This window comes from Heterodontus francisci, chromosome 16 (genome assembly GCF_036365525.1).
Source record: "Heterodontus francisci isolate sHetFra1 chromosome 16, sHetFra1.hap1, whole genome shotgun sequence".
NCBI classification, from domain to species: domain Eukaryota; kingdom Metazoa; phylum Chordata; class Chondrichthyes; order Heterodontiformes; family Heterodontidae; genus Heterodontus; species Heterodontus francisci.
In genome coordinates this window covers 85,646,850-85,665,958 of record NC_090386.1, presented here as the reverse complement: position 1 = coordinate 85,665,958, position 19,109 = coordinate 85,646,850, and the positions used below count along the sequence as shown (strand labels likewise).

The 19,109-nt window shown below is 41.5% G+C and overlaps 1 protein-coding gene across 1 annotated transcript in view; it reads right to left on the bottom strand.

Annotated features, from left to right (window-relative positions):
* top1a (DNA topoisomerase Ia) overlaps positions 1–19,109 on the bottom strand; it is a 98,785-nt gene that overhangs the window by 43,439 nt on the left and 36,237 nt on the right. Inside the window, exon 8 of the mRNA XM_068048508.1 lies at positions 17,600–17,688. Coding sequence (XP_067904609.1) covers positions 17,600–17,688 — 89 coding nt within the window. The remainder of the gene's footprint in view (positions 1–17,599; positions 17,689–19,109) is intronic.

The following is a 19,109-nucleotide window of genomic DNA, read 5'->3' as shown; positions in this document are numbered from 1 at the left end:
AGAGAGAGAGAGAAAGAAAGAGAGAGAGAGAGAGAGAGAAAGAAAGAGAGAGAGAGAGAGAGAGAAAAAGGAGAGAGAGAGAGAGAAAAAGGAGAGAGAGAGAGAGAAAAAGGAGAGAGAGAGAGAGAAAAAGAGAGAGAAAAAGAGAGAGAGAAAAAGAGAGAGAGAGAGGGAGAGATTATTATAGCAATCCTGGACCACGTAGCAACAGTTAACCAGCAGACCAATTCCCTTTCATCCACTGAAAGCTTCATTAAAATTTGAGCGGGTGGTGGCATCAAAATTATTCAAACTTTAAAAAAATATTCTTCTGCTCTCATCATTGAAGGCAGCAACTATGTGTTGGGCTATTCTATTGGAGTCAGTGTCCCTCAGCTGTCTAAACAGTGAACATTGACAGAAATGTCATAACCAAGCTCAGTCTGCCCTTACCCACACACTTCCTGGTACCAGCTGGTAAGTAGCAATTGGTAATTACAAAGATATAAAGATATTGTTGGCTACTGGGAAAATCAATTAAAAGTGGCAGAAATTTAAGGAGATAATTCATACTTCTCAACAAAGATATATTCCATTGAGTAAGAAAGACTCAGAGAAGGATGAACCATCCACAGCTAAGGAAATTAAGGATGATATCAAACAAAGAAACGATATACAATGCTGTGAAGATTAGTAGTAGTCCAGAAGATTGAGAAAATGTTAGATACCAGCAAAAGATGATATAAAACAAGGAGAAAATAGATTGAGAGAGTAAACTAGCAAGAAACACAAAAAAAAAGACAGCAAGAGCTTCTACAAATAGATAAAAAGTGTAGCTGAAGTTAATGTTGGCCCCTTAGAGGATAGATTAGCAAATTGAGAAACAAGGAAATGGCAGAGATCTTGAACAAATATTTTCTATCTGTCTTCATGGTAGAAGATACTGAAAGCAACCCAATAATTGTAGAAAATCAGGGGGCAAAGGGGAGGGACTAAACACCATCACTAGAGAAAAAGTATGAGGAAAACTAAAAGGCTGACAAGCCCTTTGGATTTAATGGCCTGTAACCTAGGTTTTTAAACAAAGTGGCTGCAGATGTACTGGACACATTGGTTGTAATCCAAAATTACCTCGATTCTGGAAAGGTCCCAATGGATTGGCAAACTGCAAATTAAAACCCCTATTCAAGAAAGTAAGGAGACAGGAAGCAGGAAACTATAGGCCAGTTGGCTTATCCTCTGTCCTTTGGAAAATGCTGGAATCCATTATTAAGAAAGTAGTAGCAAGGCATTTAGAAAATCATAATACAATCAAGCAGAGTCAACATAGTTTTATAAAAGGGAAATTGTGCTTGACAAATTTATTAAGGGCACTTTGAGGATAGAAGGAGTAGGGTGGATAGAGTGGAACCAGTAGATGTAGTGTACATAATGTGACGATCCTGTAGTTTTTTTTTTCCGGGAAGAATGCAGTGTGCCTTTAAGGCTGGAAAAAGAGCCGTATTGCTTTAAGGTAGCAAACTCTAAAGACTGAGTCAAAGAATGCATTCTTGGCGCCTTGGATGCAGCCAGAGACTGCGATTCAAAGGGTACATGCTCGTTGCCTTGGAAACACAGCCACTTGGACTGAGCAGAGAGAAATACATTTATTACAATTTAATTTTGAACTGGCTTATAGTGCAAACAGCCTGTTCTAACAAGAGGACACAGACAAGACAGCTGTGTGTTAGCACCTGAAAGAAGAGCTCTCAGACCATTTAAACTGAAAGAAGAGAATTTAGTCTGTTTATTAATTATTCTCTCTCAAAATTCTTACGTACAGCAAAAACAGGAGATCTCCGATAATCTAAACTGAAGGAAGGGAAGTTAGACTGTGACAATCCTTAATCCCTCAAAAATTCTAAAGCCAGATTGATTCTATTGAAAGTGGTTGCGATTTGATCTACTGTGGTCATCGCCAGAAGAAACAGGAGTTTGAAACTTCGGGGGGGTTTGACTGTTTTTCTCTCCTCATCGGACCTGGAAGACTGTGCGTGGACTTTAATCAGAGGATTGTTCATCAGGAAGTGTAAATTTACAAGGACTCTAAATTTATCTATAGGTATATCAGGAATAAAAGAATGACTAGAGTTAGATTAGGGCCAATCAAGGATAGTAGTGGGAAGTTGTGTGTGGAATCAGAGGAGATAGGGGAAGCGTTAAATGAATATTTTGCGTCAGTATTTACAGTAGAGAAAGAAAATGTTGTCGAGGAGAATACTGAGATTCAGGCTACTAGGCTAGATGGGATTGAGGTTCACAAGGAGGAGGTGTTAGCAATTTTGGAAAGTGTGAAAATAGATAAGTCCCCTGGGCCAGATGGGATTTATCCTAGGATTCTCTGGGAAGCTAGGGAGGAGATTGCAGAGCCCTTTGTCCTTGATCTTTATGTCGTCATTGTCGACAGGAATAGTGCCGGAAGACTGGAGGATAGCAAATGTTGTCCCCTTGTTCAAGAAGGGGAGTAGAGACAGCCCTGGTAATTACAGACCTGTGAGCCTTACTTCGGTTGTGGGTAAAATGTTGGAAAAGGTTATAAGAGACAGGATTTATAATCATCTTGAAAAGAATAAGTTCATTAGCGATAGTCAGCACGGTTTTGTGAAGGGTAGGTCGTGCCTCACAAACCTTATTGAGTTTTTCGAGAAGGTGACCAAACAGGTGGATGAGGGTAAAGGAGTGGATGTGGTGTATATGGATTTCAGTAAGGCGTTTGATAAGGTTCCCCACAGTAGGCTATTGCAGAAAATACGGAAGTATGGGGTTGAAGGTGATTTAGAGCTTTGGATCAGAAATTGGCTAGCTGAAAGAAGACAGAGGGTGGTGGTTGATGGCAAATGTTCATCCTGGAGTTTAGTTACTAGTGGTGTACCGCAAGGATCTGTTTTGGGGCCACTGTTGTTTATCATTTTTATAAATGACCTGGAAGAGGGTGTAGAAGGGTGGGTTAGTAAATTTGCAGATGACACGAAGGTCGGTGGAGTTGTGGATAGTGCCGAAGGATGTTGTAGGGTACAGAGGGACATAGATAGGCTGCAGAGCTGGGCTGAGAGATGGCAAATGGAGTTTAACGCGGAAAAGTGTGAGGTGATTCACTTTGGAACGAGTAACAGGAATGCAGAGTACTGGGCTAATGGGAAGATTCTTGGTAGTGTAGATGAACAGAGAGATCTTGGTGTCCAGGTACATAAATCCCTGAAGGTTGCTACCCAGGTTAATAGGGCTGTTAAGAAGGCATATGGTGTGTTAGCTTTTATTAGTAGGGGGATCGAGTTTCGGAGCCACGAGGTCATGCAGCAGCTGTACAAAACTCTGGTGAGACCGCACCTGGAGTATTGCGTGCAGTTCTGGTCACCGCATTATAGGAAGGATGTGGAAGCTTTGGAAAGGGTGCAGAGGAGATTTACTAGGATGTTGCCTGGTATGGAGGGAAGGTCTTACAGGGAAAGGCTGAGGGACTTGAGGTTGTTTTCGTTAGAGAGAAGGAGGAGGAGAGGTGACTTAATAGAGACATATAAGATAATCAGAGGGTTAGATAGGGTGGATAGTGAGAGTCTTTTTCCTCGGATGGTGATGGCAAACACGAGGGGACATAGCTTTAAGTTGAGGGGTGATAGATATAGGACAGATGTCAGAGGTAGTTTCTTTACTCAGAGAGTAGTAGGGGCGTGGAATGCCCTGCCTGCAACAGTAGTAGACTCGCCAACTTTAAGGGCATTTAAGTGGTGTTTGGATAGACATATGGATGAAAATGGAATAGTCAGATGGTTTCACAGGTCGGCACAACATCGAGGGCCGAAGGGCCTGTACTGCGCTGTAATGTTCTAATTCTAATTCAAATGTTGTTTATATCTTAGTAGTTTAAGAATTTAGTTTTTCTAATTAGATTGTTAATTTGTCGATTTAAAGACATCTGGTTTGGTTAGCCTCATTTGGGGGTCAATAGATAGTACAATTTGGCTGGGTCTTTCTTTAATTTGGAAAGTTTAAAATGATACGTTAGGCGATCTGTGGAGGGACGGGATTGAATTAACAGTGCGTTTTTTCCACCACAATCAGAATCGTATATTTTGATTGGGGGCTTTGACTGGAGCGGCCGGCCGTAACATATTAATTGGGGGCTCGCTCAAAATTTGAATCATATATTAATTGGGCTTCTCATCCGGGATTTGAATCATATCTGAATTGGGGGCTCGCTTTTTGAGTCATTTAATTCGGTGGCTTGCGTCTGGGATCAGAATCAGACTAATTTGGAGGGCTCGCATTTGGAATCATAGTAATTACTCGTCTCTGGGATAACATTTAAATTGGGGTCTTGCGTTTGGCATATTTAATGGCTTTCGAGTCTGAGATCATATCAATTGGAAACTCGATTGTTGGGATTAAATCGGACACCAACTACAAAGAAATTAAAAGAACCAGGTCTCTTGTATAATAAGGTACAGTCTGGTATAGAGGTTATAATGGCAATAGTGGTTGTAGCAGAGTTTTTGGTTGGGGGGGGGGGGGGGGGAGGCAGAGGGGCAGAGTGTTTCCCGGAGTGACTTGATAACTTTGACTAGGAACAGCTTAAAGGAATTGGCAGCAAAATTCAGGTTGGAATTCAAATCAGGTGCCAAAAAAAAGCAGAGATAATTGACATAATAGCTGAGCATCTGGAATTAGCAGAAGATGACGATGATACAGATGAAGGGGAATATGAGGAACAAAAAAAGGGAATACAAGAGACAAGAGGGTAGTAGGGCCCCGGAGTGATGCAGTGGAATTGGCTAGGATTCAGTTAGAAATGAAAAAACTGGAGCTTCAACAGGAAAAAGAAAAATAGCAATAAGAAAACTTGAACTTCAAAGAGAAAAAGTGAAAGAGGAGGGAATTTAGGCAAAAGAGATGGAAATAAGACAAACGGGTCAGGATGGATCTGAATTTAGATCAGGACCCAGCGAGAAGTTGTTTAAATTAGGCTCTTCCTAAGTTCAAGGAAAGGGACAGAGGCATTTTTAATATCTTTTGAAAAAAATGACCAAACGAAAGCTGGACATTACTCATGCAGGGCAGGGTGGTAGGCAGAGCTCATGAAGCATATATGCCATGCTTCCTAAAGAGGCTTCTGAAGATTATGAGTTGGCAAAAAAGGCTATTCTCACTACTTATGAGTTAGTCCCTGAAGCTTACCGGTAGAAGTTTAGGAACTTATGGAGATTGAGTGGAAAGACATATTTAGAATTTGAGAGGGTAAAGCAAATTAATTTTGACCGTTGGATACGGACATTAAAGATAGAAACCACATACGAGAACCTTAGAGAATTGATTCTCAAGAGTTTAAAAACTTCATTCCTTCAGTAGTGAGAACTCATAGATAACCTGAAAGTTTTGAAAGCTAGGCAAGCAGCAGACATTGCTGATGATTTTGAGCTTGTGAATAAGCCAACCTATTTTGTCTGTCACCCCCATAAACCAGAGAAGGATAGAAAGTGGGAGACTGAAAGGAAGGCAAGTAGCCGGGGACAAGAAGGAACAGTTGGAATGCCCCACGATCACCTCCTCAGGTCGGAAAGGAAGGTGCTGAGAGTAGAAGTGAGGTTTGCAAGCCAAAGTGTTATCATTGCAACAAAACGGGACATCTTTGTTCAGAGTGCTGGAAATTATAAAGTAAACCCATAAGACTTGTTGGGGTACGCAAAGTTAGTGCAGAGGAAAAGACTGACAGTATAGCAGACCAGGCTATAGCTTTAACGACACCTGTGATTGTGAAACCAGATACTAAAACTAAAAGGAGTGCAGAGGTTAAGAATAAAATACCTGAGCGTTATAATGAATTTTTGTCAAAGGGGAGAGTAACTCCGTATCCTGTAAGTGAGGCAGGAAAGCCTATTATACTCAGGGACACAGGAGCAACCCAAACACTCTTGCTGGGGAAAGATATAAGGTTTCCACCAGAGAGTGCCTTGAACGCTAAAGTTTTAGTTAATGGAATTGGCAGGGTGTGTGTATACTTGTACCTTTTTATAAAGTATGCCAAGAGTAAGTGACTTAATATCTGGGATAATAACTGTAGTTGTTGTCCACAGTTTACCAGTAAACAGAATTGATCTACTCCTGGGAAATAATTTGACTGGATCAAAAGTATCAGTTTCTCCTATAGTTAGAGGAACCAGGTGAAATTAAGGAAACGGAGCAATTACAGGAACAAGTTCCAGGAATATTTCCTGCTTGCGTAGTTACCCGAGCAATGGCTAAACAGGATCCATTGTCGGAGATAAACGGGGCACCACAAATAGATAGCCAGGCATCTGAAACCTTATTTGGGGATTTAGACAATCCAAATGAGTTGTTTAACAGATTGTCCATCATTGCAGCACAGCAAGCTGATCCAGAGATATACCGAATGGCACAGACAGCTCTGTCAGAAGCTGAGGCAAAAGGAGTTCCAGAAGGCTATATGGCAAACGGGGTTTTGAGGAGGAAATGGAGACCTCATAGGCCTGCCGACGAAGACTGGACAGTTATTGAACAGATAGCGGTACTACATAAATATCGACCAGGATTATTAAGGTTAACACACAACATTCCTTTTGCAGGACATAGGTGAATTCGCAAGACCAAATCACACATTAGTAAACATTACTACTGGCCAGATCTTACAAAGGACGTGAGACAATTTTATAGGACATGGCACACTTGACAAATGATGAGAAAAATCACAACTGACCATAAAACCAGGGGATGAGGTATCAGTGTTAACGTCACAGGGAGAACGATTAAAAGCAAGGTTCAGTGGCCCACATGGAGTGATCAAAAGAGTGGGTAAGGTAGATTACTTGATTGACGCCCCGATCGCCGGAAGAAGCGGTTGTGTCACATTAATATGCTCAAACAATATTACAGTAGGTAGGAGGATAAGCCAGTACAGGTATGCCAGGTAATCGGGGCTGTTGAGAAGGAAAAGGATAGTGAGGATGAGGCAGAAGTAGGCCTAGGAAATTCTCAGATTGAACCTCCAACTATCCAATTAGCGAATAAAGAATGGCTAGGAAAACTAAACAATAGGCTTTTACACTTAAGAGGCAAAACAGCGTGAAGTCCTAACCAGGGTTTTCACACTTCAAAAAGTTTGTAGGGATAAGCCAAGATGTAGAACCTTAGCCACACACGATGTGGGTACAGTGGGAACCATTCCTTTAAAACATCATGCTTGTCGCTTAGTTCCAGACAGACAGGCCCAAGTGGAAGCAGAGGAACAATGAATGCTGAAGGGTAGTTTAGTTGAACCTAGTCAGGACAGCTGGAATTCGCAGGTGGTCGTGATGTCTAAACCTGATGGGTCGGCTCAAACATGCATAGACTCTAGAAAAGTCAGTGGTAAAGAAGGCAGACTCCTACCCAAATTCTTATTTAAAAGGACTGTAAGAACAGAGTGGACAACACAATGTGTCTTAAAGAGACAGATGTGTTGGAGGAATACTGCCAAATTCCTTTTGACATCCCAGAGTAAGAAAAAACATCAGCTTCTGTTACACCGGATAGCGTTTTCCAGTGTCGAGTATGCCACATAGGTTAAGGGGCACTCGAGAAACTTCTCAGAGAATAGTGAACCTAGTAGTGGTCAGTGCTCCTAGCTGTGCAGTTCACCTGGCTGAGGTGATGGACAATATGGACACATGGAAGGAAAACATAAAACAACTGGAAGACTATGTTTGGAAATTTGAAATGGGTTAATTGGGGGAAGCTTTTGAAAAATTAAAGCTGAAATGTTCTGATGGAACTTGTTGCTGTAGTCTTAAAATTTTAGAAAAGTGTATGCTTGTAAATGCGAAAAAAAGTTAGCATTTTTTCAATTTTTTTTCACCCATTGTAATGAAATGCATTCGTAGAGTCATAGAGCACAGAAACAGGCTCTTTGGCCCATCGTGTCTGTGCCAGTCATCAAGCATCAAACTATCCTAATCTAACTTTCCAGCACTTGGCCCATAGCCTTGTATGCTCTGGCGTTTCAAGTGCTCATCTAAATACTTCTTAAATGTTGTGAGGGTTCCTGCCTCTACCACCACTTCAGGCAGTGCGTTCCAGATTCCAACACCCTCTGGGTGAAAAAGTTTTTCCTCAAATCCCCTCTAAACCTCCTGCCCCTTACCTTAAATCTATGCCCCCTGGTTATTGACACCTCTAAGGGTCAAAGTTTCTTCCTATCTAACCTATCAATGCCCCTCATAATTTTGTATACCTCAATCATGTCCCCCCCCCCCCTCAGCCTTCTCTGTTCTAAGGAAAAATACCCTAGCCTTTTCATTCTCTCCTCATAGCTGAAATGCTCCAGCCAGGCAACATCCTGCTGAATCTCCTCTGCACCCTCTCCAGTGCAATCACATCCTTCCTATAGTGTGGTGCCCAGAACTGTACACAGTACTCCAGCTGTGGCCTAACTAGTATTTTATATTGCTCCATCATAACCTCCCTGCTCTTATACTTTATGCCTAGGCCAATAAAGGCAAGTATCCCATATGCCTTCCTAACCACCTTATCTACCTGTGCTGCTGCCTTCAGTGATCTATGGACACCAAGGTCCCTCTGACCCTCTGTACTTCCTAGGGTCCTACCATCCATTGTATATTCCCTTGCTTTGTTAGTCCCCCCAAAAATGCATCACCTCACACTTCTCAGGATTGAATTCCATTTGCCACTTCTCCACCTATCTTACCAGCCCATCTATATCATCCTGTAATCTAAGGCTATCCTCCTCACTATTTACAACACCACCAATTTTCATGTTATCTGCGAACCTACTGATCATACCTTCTATATTCACATCTAAATCATTAATGTACACTACAAACAGCAAGGGTCCCAGCACTGATCCCTGTACACCACTGGTCACAGGCTTCCACTCACAAAAACAACCCACTACTGTCACCCTCTGCCTCCTGCCACTGAGCCAATTTTGGGTCCAACTGGCCAAATTGCCCTGGATCCCATGGGCTCTTACCTTCTTAACCAATCTCCCATGAGGACCTTATCAAAAGCCTTAATGAAGCCCATGTAGACTATATGAACTGCTTTACCGTCATCTACACATCTAGTCACCTGCTCGAAAAATTCAATCAAGTTAGTTAGACACGATCTCCCCCTGACAAAGCCATGCTGACTATCCCTGATCAATCCCTGCCTCTCCAAGGGGAGATTAATCCCGTCCCTAAGAATTTTTCCCGATAGTTTCCCTACCACTGATGTTAGACTCACTGGCCTATAATTACCTGGTTTATCCTTGCTACCCTTCTTGAATAATGGTACATTTGCTGTCCTCCAATCCTCTGGTACCGCTCCTGTGGCCAGAGAGGATTTGAAAATTTGTGTCACAGCAGCTGTTATCTCCTCCCTTGAATCACACAACAGCCTGGGATACATCTCATCCGGGCCTGCGGATTTATCATGTCTTATGCTTTTTTCATGTCCCCTCTTGGCTCTCCTAATAACTTTTTTTTTTTAAAGTACCCCTTCCCACACTTTCTATACTCCACTAGTGCCTCCGCTGTTTTCAGCACTCTGAATCTACCATAAGCCTCCTTTTTTCCCCCCCATATCCAATCCTCTATATCCCTCGACATCCAGGGTTCCCTGGACATATTGGTCCTACCCTAACGGGAACATGTTGGCCCTGAACTCTCACTATTTCCTCTTTGAATGACTCCCACTGGTTTGATGTAGACTTTCCTACAAGTAGCTGCTCTCAGTCCACTTTGGCCAGATCCTGTTTTATCATATTGAAAATCGACCTTCCCCCAATTCAGTCCCTTTATTTCCAGTCCATCATTGTCCTTTTCCATAACTACCTTAAATCTTAGAGTTATTGTCACTATCCCTGAAATGCCCCCCCACTGACACTTCTACCACTTGTCCAGCTTCATTCCCTAGGATTAGGTCCAGTGCTGCCCCTTCTCTTGTAGGACTTTCTACATGCTGGTTCAAAAAGCTCTCCTGTACACATTTTAAGAATTCCACCCCCTTTAAGCCTTTTGCACTAGGACTATCCCAGTTGATATTGGGGAAGTTGAAATCCCCTATTATTACATCTCAGAGATTTGCCTACATATCTGCTCCTTTATTTCTCCCTGACTGTTTGGAGGCCTGTAGTAAACCAGGAATGGTGTTCCATTCCGCCAGGGGAGTTCCACCCCCACAGCAACCCCCCCCCCCACCCCGGGAAGAAGAATGTGATGTGCCTTTAAGGCTGGAAAAAGGCTTAGTAAGCTCTAAAGACTGAGGCAAAGAATGCATTCTCGTTGCCTTGGATACAGCCACTCGGACTGAACCCAGAGATACATTTATTACAATTTAATTTTGAACTGGCTTATGGTGCAAACAGCCTGTTCTAACAGAGGACACAAACAGACAGCTGTGTGCTGGCACCAGAAAGAAGAGCTCTCAGCCCATTTCAACTGAAGGAAGTGAATTTAGTTTGTTTATTTATTATTCTCTCTCAAAATTCTAAAAAGTCAAGCAAAAACAGAGATGGCTGATAATTTAATCTGAAGGAAGGGAAGTTAAACTGTGACAATCTTTTATCCCACTGTGGTCATCGCTAGAAGAAACAGGAGTTTGAAACTTCTGGGGTTTGACTGTTTCCTTTACTCATCGGACCCTGGAAGATTGTTCATCGGGAAGTGTAAATTTGCATGGACTATAAATTTATTTATTTTAAATGTTGTTTATGTCTTAGTAGTTTAAGAATTTAGTTTTTCTAATTAGATAGTTAATTTGTCGATTTAAAGACACCTGGTTTGGTTAGCCTCATTTGGGGGTCAATAGCTTGTACAATTTGGCTGGGTCTTTCTTTAATTTGGAAAGTTTAAAATGCTATGTTAGGCAATCTGTGGAGGGATGGGATTGAATTCAGTGTATTTCTCCCACCATAATCAGAATTGTATATTTTGATTGGGGACTTTGGATGCTGGAATCCATTATTAAGGAAGTAGTAGCAGGGCATTTAGAAAAGCATAAAACAATCAAGCAGAGTCAACATAGTTTTATTAAAGGGAAATTGTGCGTGACAAATTTATTAAGAGCTCTTTGAGGATATAACGAGCAGGGTGGATAGAGGGGAACCAGTAGATATAGTGTACATGGATTTCCAAAAGGCATTTAATAAGGTGCCAAAAAGCACACTATACAAGATAAGGGCTCATGCTGTTGGGGGTAACTAACAGAAAACAGATAGGTATGAACAGGTCATTTTCAGGTTGGCAAACTGTAATTAGTGGGGTACCACAGGGATTTGTGCTGGGGCCTCAACTATTTGCAATCTATATTGATGATTTGGATGAAGGAACAGTATATCGTAGCCATGTTTTCTACCTATCTATCGTCAGAAAATTAAGTTGTGAGGACACCAAGAGTTTGCAAAGGTAGATAGGTTAAATGAGTGGCAAAGATTTGGCAGGTGGAGTATAATGTGGAAAAATGTGAGGTTATCCATTTTGGTAGGAAGAATAGAAAAGCAAATATTATTTAAATGAAGACAGACAGAATGCTGCAGTACAGAGGGATCTGGGTGTCCTCATACATGAAACAAAAAGTTAGTATGCAGGTACAGCAAGTAATGAAGACAACAAATGGAATGTTGATCTTTATTGCAAGGCAGACGGTAGTATAAAAAAGTAGCAAAGTCTTGCTACAAATGTTCATGGCATTGGTGAGACCACACCCAGAGTACTGCATATAGTTTTGGCAGTCTCCTTACTTGGAAGGATATACTTGCATTCAAGGCTATTCAGAGAAGGCTCACTAGGTTGATCCCTGGAATGAAGGGTTTGTTTTATGGTTGAGCCCATACTCATGAGTTTAAAAGAATGAAGTATTGAAACACAAGAATCTGAGGGGGCATGACTGGGTAGACGCTGAGAGCAGGTTTCCCCTTGTGGTGGAATATAGAACTAGGGGGCATGGTTTCAGAATAAAGGATCGCCCATTTAAGATTGAGATGACGAGGAATTTCTTCTCTGAGGGTCATTAATCTTTAAGATTCTGTAGCCCCAGAGAGCTGTGGAGGCTGAGTCATTGAATATATTCAAGGCCAAGATAGACTGATTCTTGAACTATAGGAGAGTCAAGGGCTATGGGAACAGGCAGTAAAAATGGAGTTGAAGCAAAGATCAGATCAGCCATGATCGTATTGAATGGCACAGCAGGCTCTATGGGCCATATGGCCTACTCCTGCTCCTACATCTTCTGTTCATATGGCTTCTCTCTTCCTCCCTCTGCACAACATCCCCACCAAGCCCAAGCTTTATTCTTATTTCCCCAGCTTTCTGTCACTATTACCATTTCATTCTACCACCCCTTTGCACATCCCAAGGCCTGAAATGACTCACACCTGTCTTCAAGATAATTTTGTCTGCATGGCAACAAGCATACCACTCCCTGCTCAGGCATCTGAACAAGTCTAGCTATCAATTAAATGCTTCAATATGGTAAGCAGCCCCACTAAGAGCTCTGCATATTTGGTTTTGATTCTTTGTCAATTTCTTGGAGGAACTGCAGATGTTAGTTCCATCTTTTCAAAAAAAAAAGAGGGGCTCAAAAAGAGTAGAAACAGTGAAATTCAGGGAGGGAAAAAATTCTATTTAAAATGACTGTATAATTACAAGTAATGACACAGGAATCTTATGTGTAAAACACCAAATGGCTGCCATCAGTGCCTCAGAATCACAAATTTAGACTGATGTGCAGTCAAAATCAAGTTCTCATTTTCTTACCCTATCGCTGCTGTTTGGCTTCTTAATCACTTCCAATTTCTCATGTACCTAGCGCATCACCGTCCACCATTTCATCTCTTATCAACTGATGGGTATCGCAGATGACCGAACCATTTTTGGAGCAAAAAAAAAAAGCAGGGGTCTTTAACCAGAGGTTGGAATAGCACATCCATTCATGAATGGTCAAGGGGAAAGGAAAACAAATTGGCCAATAAAAAAAAGCTTTACAGGGAAAAAAAAATTCAGATCAAAAACAAATGCTAGAAAAAAAAAACTTTTTCCAAGAGGGAGAAACAAATACAAAAATTCGTACTTTAGCTGCTGCTGGTTAATCAAATGGCTGTGAAAAGTTTAATGCTGTGTGCAGTGTTTGGTCTGTTACATCACACAAGCCACATCATAGTTGCAGTGTTAAACTTTAAAGGTCGACAGAAAGCCACAAAAAGAGCTATAAAGAAAAGTAAGATAGAACATGAGAAAAAACTAGCACAGAATATAAAGACAGATAGCAAAAGTTTCTATAAATATTTAAAACGAAAAAGAGTGGCTAAAGTAAAAGTTGGTCCTTTAGAGGATGAGAAGGGAATTTAGTTATGGGATATGATGAAATGGCCGAGGCATTGAGCAGGTATTTTGTATCGGTCTTCACAGTGGAGGACACTAATAACATGCCAGTAATTGACAAAGAGACGAACGTAGGTGAGGACCTGGAAACAATCATTATTACGGAAGAGGTAGTGTTGGGCAAGCTAATGGAGCTAAGGATTGATAAGTCTCCTGGCCCTGATGGAATGCATCCCAGGGTACTAAAAGAGATGGCTGGAGAAATAGTAGGTGCACTGGCGGAAATTTTCCAAAATTCGCTGGACTCTGGGGTAGTCCCAGCAGATGTGACGCCACTGTTTAAAAAGGGAGGTAGACAAAAGATGGGGAATTATAGACCGGTTAGCTTAACCTCTGTAGTGGGGAAGATGCTTGAGTCTATTATCAAGGAAGAAATAGCAGGGCATCTCGATAGAAGTTGTCCCATTGGGCAGACGCAGCATGGGTTCATGAAGGGCAGGTCATACTCGACAAATCTTTTGGAATTCTATGAAGACATTACGAGCAAGGTGGACAATGGGGACCCAGTGGATGTGGTGTACCTAGATTTCCAAAAGGCCTTCGACAAGGTGCCGCACAAGAGGCTGCTGCATAAGATAAGGATGCATGGCATTAGGGGTAAAGTATTAGCATGGATAGAGGATTGGTTGACTAACAGGAAGCAGAGAGTGGGGATAAATTAGTGCTATTCTGGCTGGCAATCAGTCACTAGTGGTGTGCCTCAGGGATCGGTGTTGGGACCGCAATTATTTACAATTTATATAGATGATTTGGAGTTGGGGACCACGTGTAGGGTGTCAAAGTTTGCAGGTGACACTAAGATGAGTGGCAGAGCAAAGTGTGCAGATGACTGTGAAACCTTGCAGAGGAACGTAGATACATTGAGTGAGTAGGCATAGGTCTAGTAGATGGAATACAATGTTAATAAATGTGAAGTCATTCATTTCGGTAGGAGTAACGGTAAAAAGGATTATTACTTGAATGGTAAAAAGTTGCAGCATGCTGCTATGCAGAGGGACCTGGGTGTCCTTGTGCATGAATCGCCAGAAGGTAGGTCTGCAATTTACAGCAAGTAATTAGGAAGGCAAATGGAATTTTGTCCTTCATTGCTAAAGGGATTGAGTTTAAAAGCAGAGAGGTTATGTTGCAGCTGTATAAGGTACTGGTGAGGCCGCACCTGGAGTACTGTGTGCAGTTTTGGTCTCCTTACTTGAGAAAGGATGTACTGGCACTGGAGGGGGTGCAGAGGAGGTTCACTAGGTTGATTCCGGAGTTGAGGGGGTTGGCTTATGAGGAGAGACTGAGTAGATTGGGATTATATTGATTGGAATTCAGAAGAATGAGGGGGATCATATAGAAACATAAAATTATGAAGGGAATAGATAAGATACAAGTAGAGAGGATGTTTCCACTGGCAGGTGAAACTAGGACAAGAGGGCATAGCCTCAAGATTAGAGGGAGCAGATTTAGGACTGAATTGAGAAGGAACTTCTTCACCCAGAGGGTTGTAAATCTATGGAATTCCTTGCCCAGTGAAGTAGTTGACGCTACTTCAGTAAACATTTTTAAAGCTAAGGTAGATATCTTTTTGAACAATAAAGGAATTAAGGGATATGGTGAGAGAGCGGGTAAGTGGATCTGAGTCCACGAAAAGATCAGCCATGATCTTATTGAATGGCGGAGCAGGCTCGAGGGGCCTGACGGCCTTCTCCTGCTCCTAGTTCTTATGATCTTATCACTGGGTGGGAGAATTGGAAAATGAGCGAAAGAGACAGGGGAAGGTGGGAACTTCTCCGAATGTACACACATGACACCCTCAAACCCACAGAAACACTTAACACGCGCATATAAAACAGCTTCGATGTGGTCAGAAACCAGAGGCCTGTCATTTCCCCCTTTGACTGACTTTTAACCAGGGTGAATTTTTATCCATCTTTCAGCTTTTGATTTTTAACATTCTAGTTTAAGGTGATATGGAAGAAAAAGGGAATAAGATGGGGAAAATAATGGGGAAAATTTGCAGGGCTATGGGGAAAGGGCAGGATAAGCCAAATAGTCTCCTCCTGTGCTGCATCATTCTATGATTCTAATGTGGTGGCAGCTTGTTGCAATGTCAAGACATTGTTTTATAGAGGGTATGAAGAAAAATTGAATCTCCTTTCTCCAATTCACCAAGTTGCCAACTACTAAAAACGTCTGGTGGAAAAGATCTCCTTTGACAGGCCCATCTCAAGTACAAGTAGTGATCTGCTCAGCAGAAGCATTAATGGAGGCATCGGAAGAGAGCTGCCTCAAACCACTGCATAGGCATTAAAAAAGCACACTTTGTATCATTCAAAAAGATATCCTTTCACTTGGATGGAACCCAGCCTGAGGTGATGGAATCTGAGCGAAGTTTGATAAGTGGCAATCCAGTAGGCATGGTATAAAACTACTCAAGATTCAGCACGATACTGACAGTTTCATACAGAGGTGGCATAAGATCAGTGGTTTAATAGGGACTCCACGAAAATTGGGAAAGAGCCACATTGTTGGGGCAGAGTAAAGGGAGATTCATGTAGTTCCAAACAAAGGTGACATCTAATAGTTTCCAACATTCATATCCCTCACTCTGGTCACCAAAAACAAATCAAGCTAGGAAATGTAAACTGGTGAATGGGACCATTTTACCAATGGAGCAGATTCAGCAAAGTGCGTTCCACAGTGACGTCTCTAAGATTAAAAGAAGCAAGGTTACAGCATCATATTAGAAAGCTCTGGAAATAATTACTCTACAAGTGTTGGAAACCATGAGGACAACAGCTTAGTCAAACGAACACTACCCTCAGGTCTAAAGGATTTACGCTGAAACTTAGCTAGACATTTTTTTTTTAAATTCCCTTTTAGTTTTGTGGAAATTTAAAAAAAAACTCTTTTTAAACACAGAAGCAGATTCTGTTCCTCCTTTTCACAAAGTAATCACACTCCACCACAGGTTGGTCAATAATCAAAAACAATGTGCAATTATATTGTGCCTCTAATGCAGGAAAATATCCAAAGGCCCTTCACATGAGTGTAATCAGACTGAAAGGAATAGAGCCAAAGGAGGAGATATTATGATAGATGACTAAGAGCTTGGTCAGAGGTTAGGTTTTCAGGAGGTTGTTAAAAAGGCTAGAGTTTTTTTAAAATTCGCTCTTGGGATGTGGGTGTCACTGGCAAAGTCAGCATTTATTGCTGGTCTTAACTGCCCTGGAGCAGGTGGTGGTCAGCCACTTTCTTGAATACAACTGAGTGACTTGCTAGGCCATTTCAGAAGGAAGTTAACAGTCAATCATACTAGAGAGACAGAGAGGTTTACTGAGGAAATTCCAGAGTTCAGATCCAGATGGTGAAGGCATGACCATTAATGATGGGCGAAGGGACTGGGGTATATGAGTGTAGAGTTAAGGAATGCAGAACTCTTGTGAGGGTTGTGGAGGTTAGAGATAGGGAGGGACAAGGCCTTGGAGGGATTTGAACACAAGGAGTGTTTTCGGTTTTTTTTTTAAAAAAAAGAGTGCGGCTGGACTGGCAGCCAAAGTAGATCAGCGAGGACGGTGGTGAGGGGAGGAACTTCAAGTTTATGAATAAACAAAAGGGAAGTCATTGGGTTGCAACTGAATTACACAGACAAACCTGAAGTTATGGATGACAATGAAAAATTTTGACCACCCATCAATTTCAGAATAACTTCCAGAAAAAAAAATAGAAACTAAGAAAATCCTTATAAATGAAGATCAAGAGCTGGCAAATGGCACTGGATATTTCTACACTCGTTATCACTCTAAAAGTTGTGAGATCACAAGAGCAATTCTTAACAATGAAAAACAACGGCCAGCTTTCGACACCACTCTGCGCATACCCGAGGCTATTTAAACCAATAGAATAAGCGTTCAATGAAAACATCTTTCCTCTCTCCAATCACTATGCAAGTCATAACAGCTTCAACTGTTTGGTTAAGTAAATAACTAAGAAGAAAGATTTAAAGAGAGGGGCACAGGCTTGGCAGAGAATCAGTGGGAATCTTGAGGAAAATCACAGCACTCTAAAACATTAAGTCATTCTGGGATTTCCCTACCAAGCATCCAGTTACAGAAATACTGGAGCAAGTAGGCGGTCGATCAAAGTTTGGGTAGGGATGAGAAAGGAAGCAGCAAGAAAACAGGATTCAACATGTTCTACTGATGGCAACATGTTCTAGAGAAGCTTACCATTTCCATTTGTCCTCCTCCTCTTTCTTTTTCTTCTTTCCCTGTCCAGAACTTTCCACTTTACCTTTGGACTTTTTGTTCTTTGTATCCTACAATGAAAAAAAATTGAGACTCAATGATAGCACAACACTCGGAAACCCTACTGTTACCAGACCTGCAGAAAGGAACTTCCAGTGTCTGCAACTGTGGCTTATGTTAGGCATTCATGGCACTTCAGTACCTGACACAAAAATCACAGAACATTATACTATATAGGAAGAAAGCTTGCATTAAATGTAGCACCTGATCATGTCTGTCAGAATGTCAATGCACTTAAACAATGAATTGCTTTGAAGTACAGTCACTATTGCTAGGGTCAAGAAGATGAAGCATTAGATCGAGGATACACAGAAAAGCATTAAACAGTAGTTCAGAATTAAGACAGATCAGACCAGAGAAGAGGCGGGGGGCTGGGGTGGGAGGGGGGGGGGGGGGAAGGGTCTGAAGCAAGGCAGAGTAAGGCGTGTGCATAAATGCACAGTGTGTGGTAAGGCGGCTGGTAAACTCAGGCACAAGTAGCCACATGGAATTATGATATAGTAGCAATAACAAAGATCTGGCAAAAATAAGGGAAGGAATGAACACTTAATATTCCTGGTTACAGTGCATTCAGGAAAGATAGGAAAGGGAATAAAAGGGAGGGTGGCTGTATTATTCAAAGATACAGTTATGGCACTAGAAAGGGATGATGTACTTGAGGGTTCAAAGAATCTATTTAGTTGAATGAAGGAATAGAGGAGTTATTATGTTGTTGGCTGTATACTAGAGGCCACAAAAAGTGACAAACAGATGATGTATGTATTTGGATTTGGGGGTGGAAGGCATAATTTCAAAGTTTGCAGCTGAGAAGAAATTTGGAAATGCAGTTTGAGAGTTGGATTGAAGATTTCAGTAGGTCATAGACAGACCGGTGAAACGGGCAGACATATGGCAGATGAAATTTAAAGCAGAGAAGTGTGAAGTGATTTATTTTGGTCAGAACAAGAAGAGAGGCAATATAAACTAAATGGCATAATTTTAAAGGGAGTGCAGGAAGAGAGATCTGTTGTGTACTTACACAAGCCTTTGAAGGTGGCAGAACATGTTGAGAGGTGATTAAAAAGGCATGTGGGATCCTTGGCTTTATAATTAGAACAACAGGAGTTCAAAAGCAAGGAAGTTAATGATACAAAACCTGGAGGATGGCCACAATTAGGGAGGATGTCAAGGCCTTAAGACATGGTGCAGAAGAGATTTAATACAACAGTATTAGGAATGAGGAACTTCAGTTATGTGGAGAGACTCGAGAAACTGGGATTGTTTGCCTTAGAGCAGAGAAGATAAAAAGGAGATTTGATAGATGTTTAAAATCTTGAAAGCTTTTGATAGAATAAATAGCAGGTAGCCAGAGGACACATTTAAAAAGGTAACTGGCAATGAATCAGAGGTGATATGAGGAAGAAAAAAAAAGAGACTTACGATGATCTCTAAT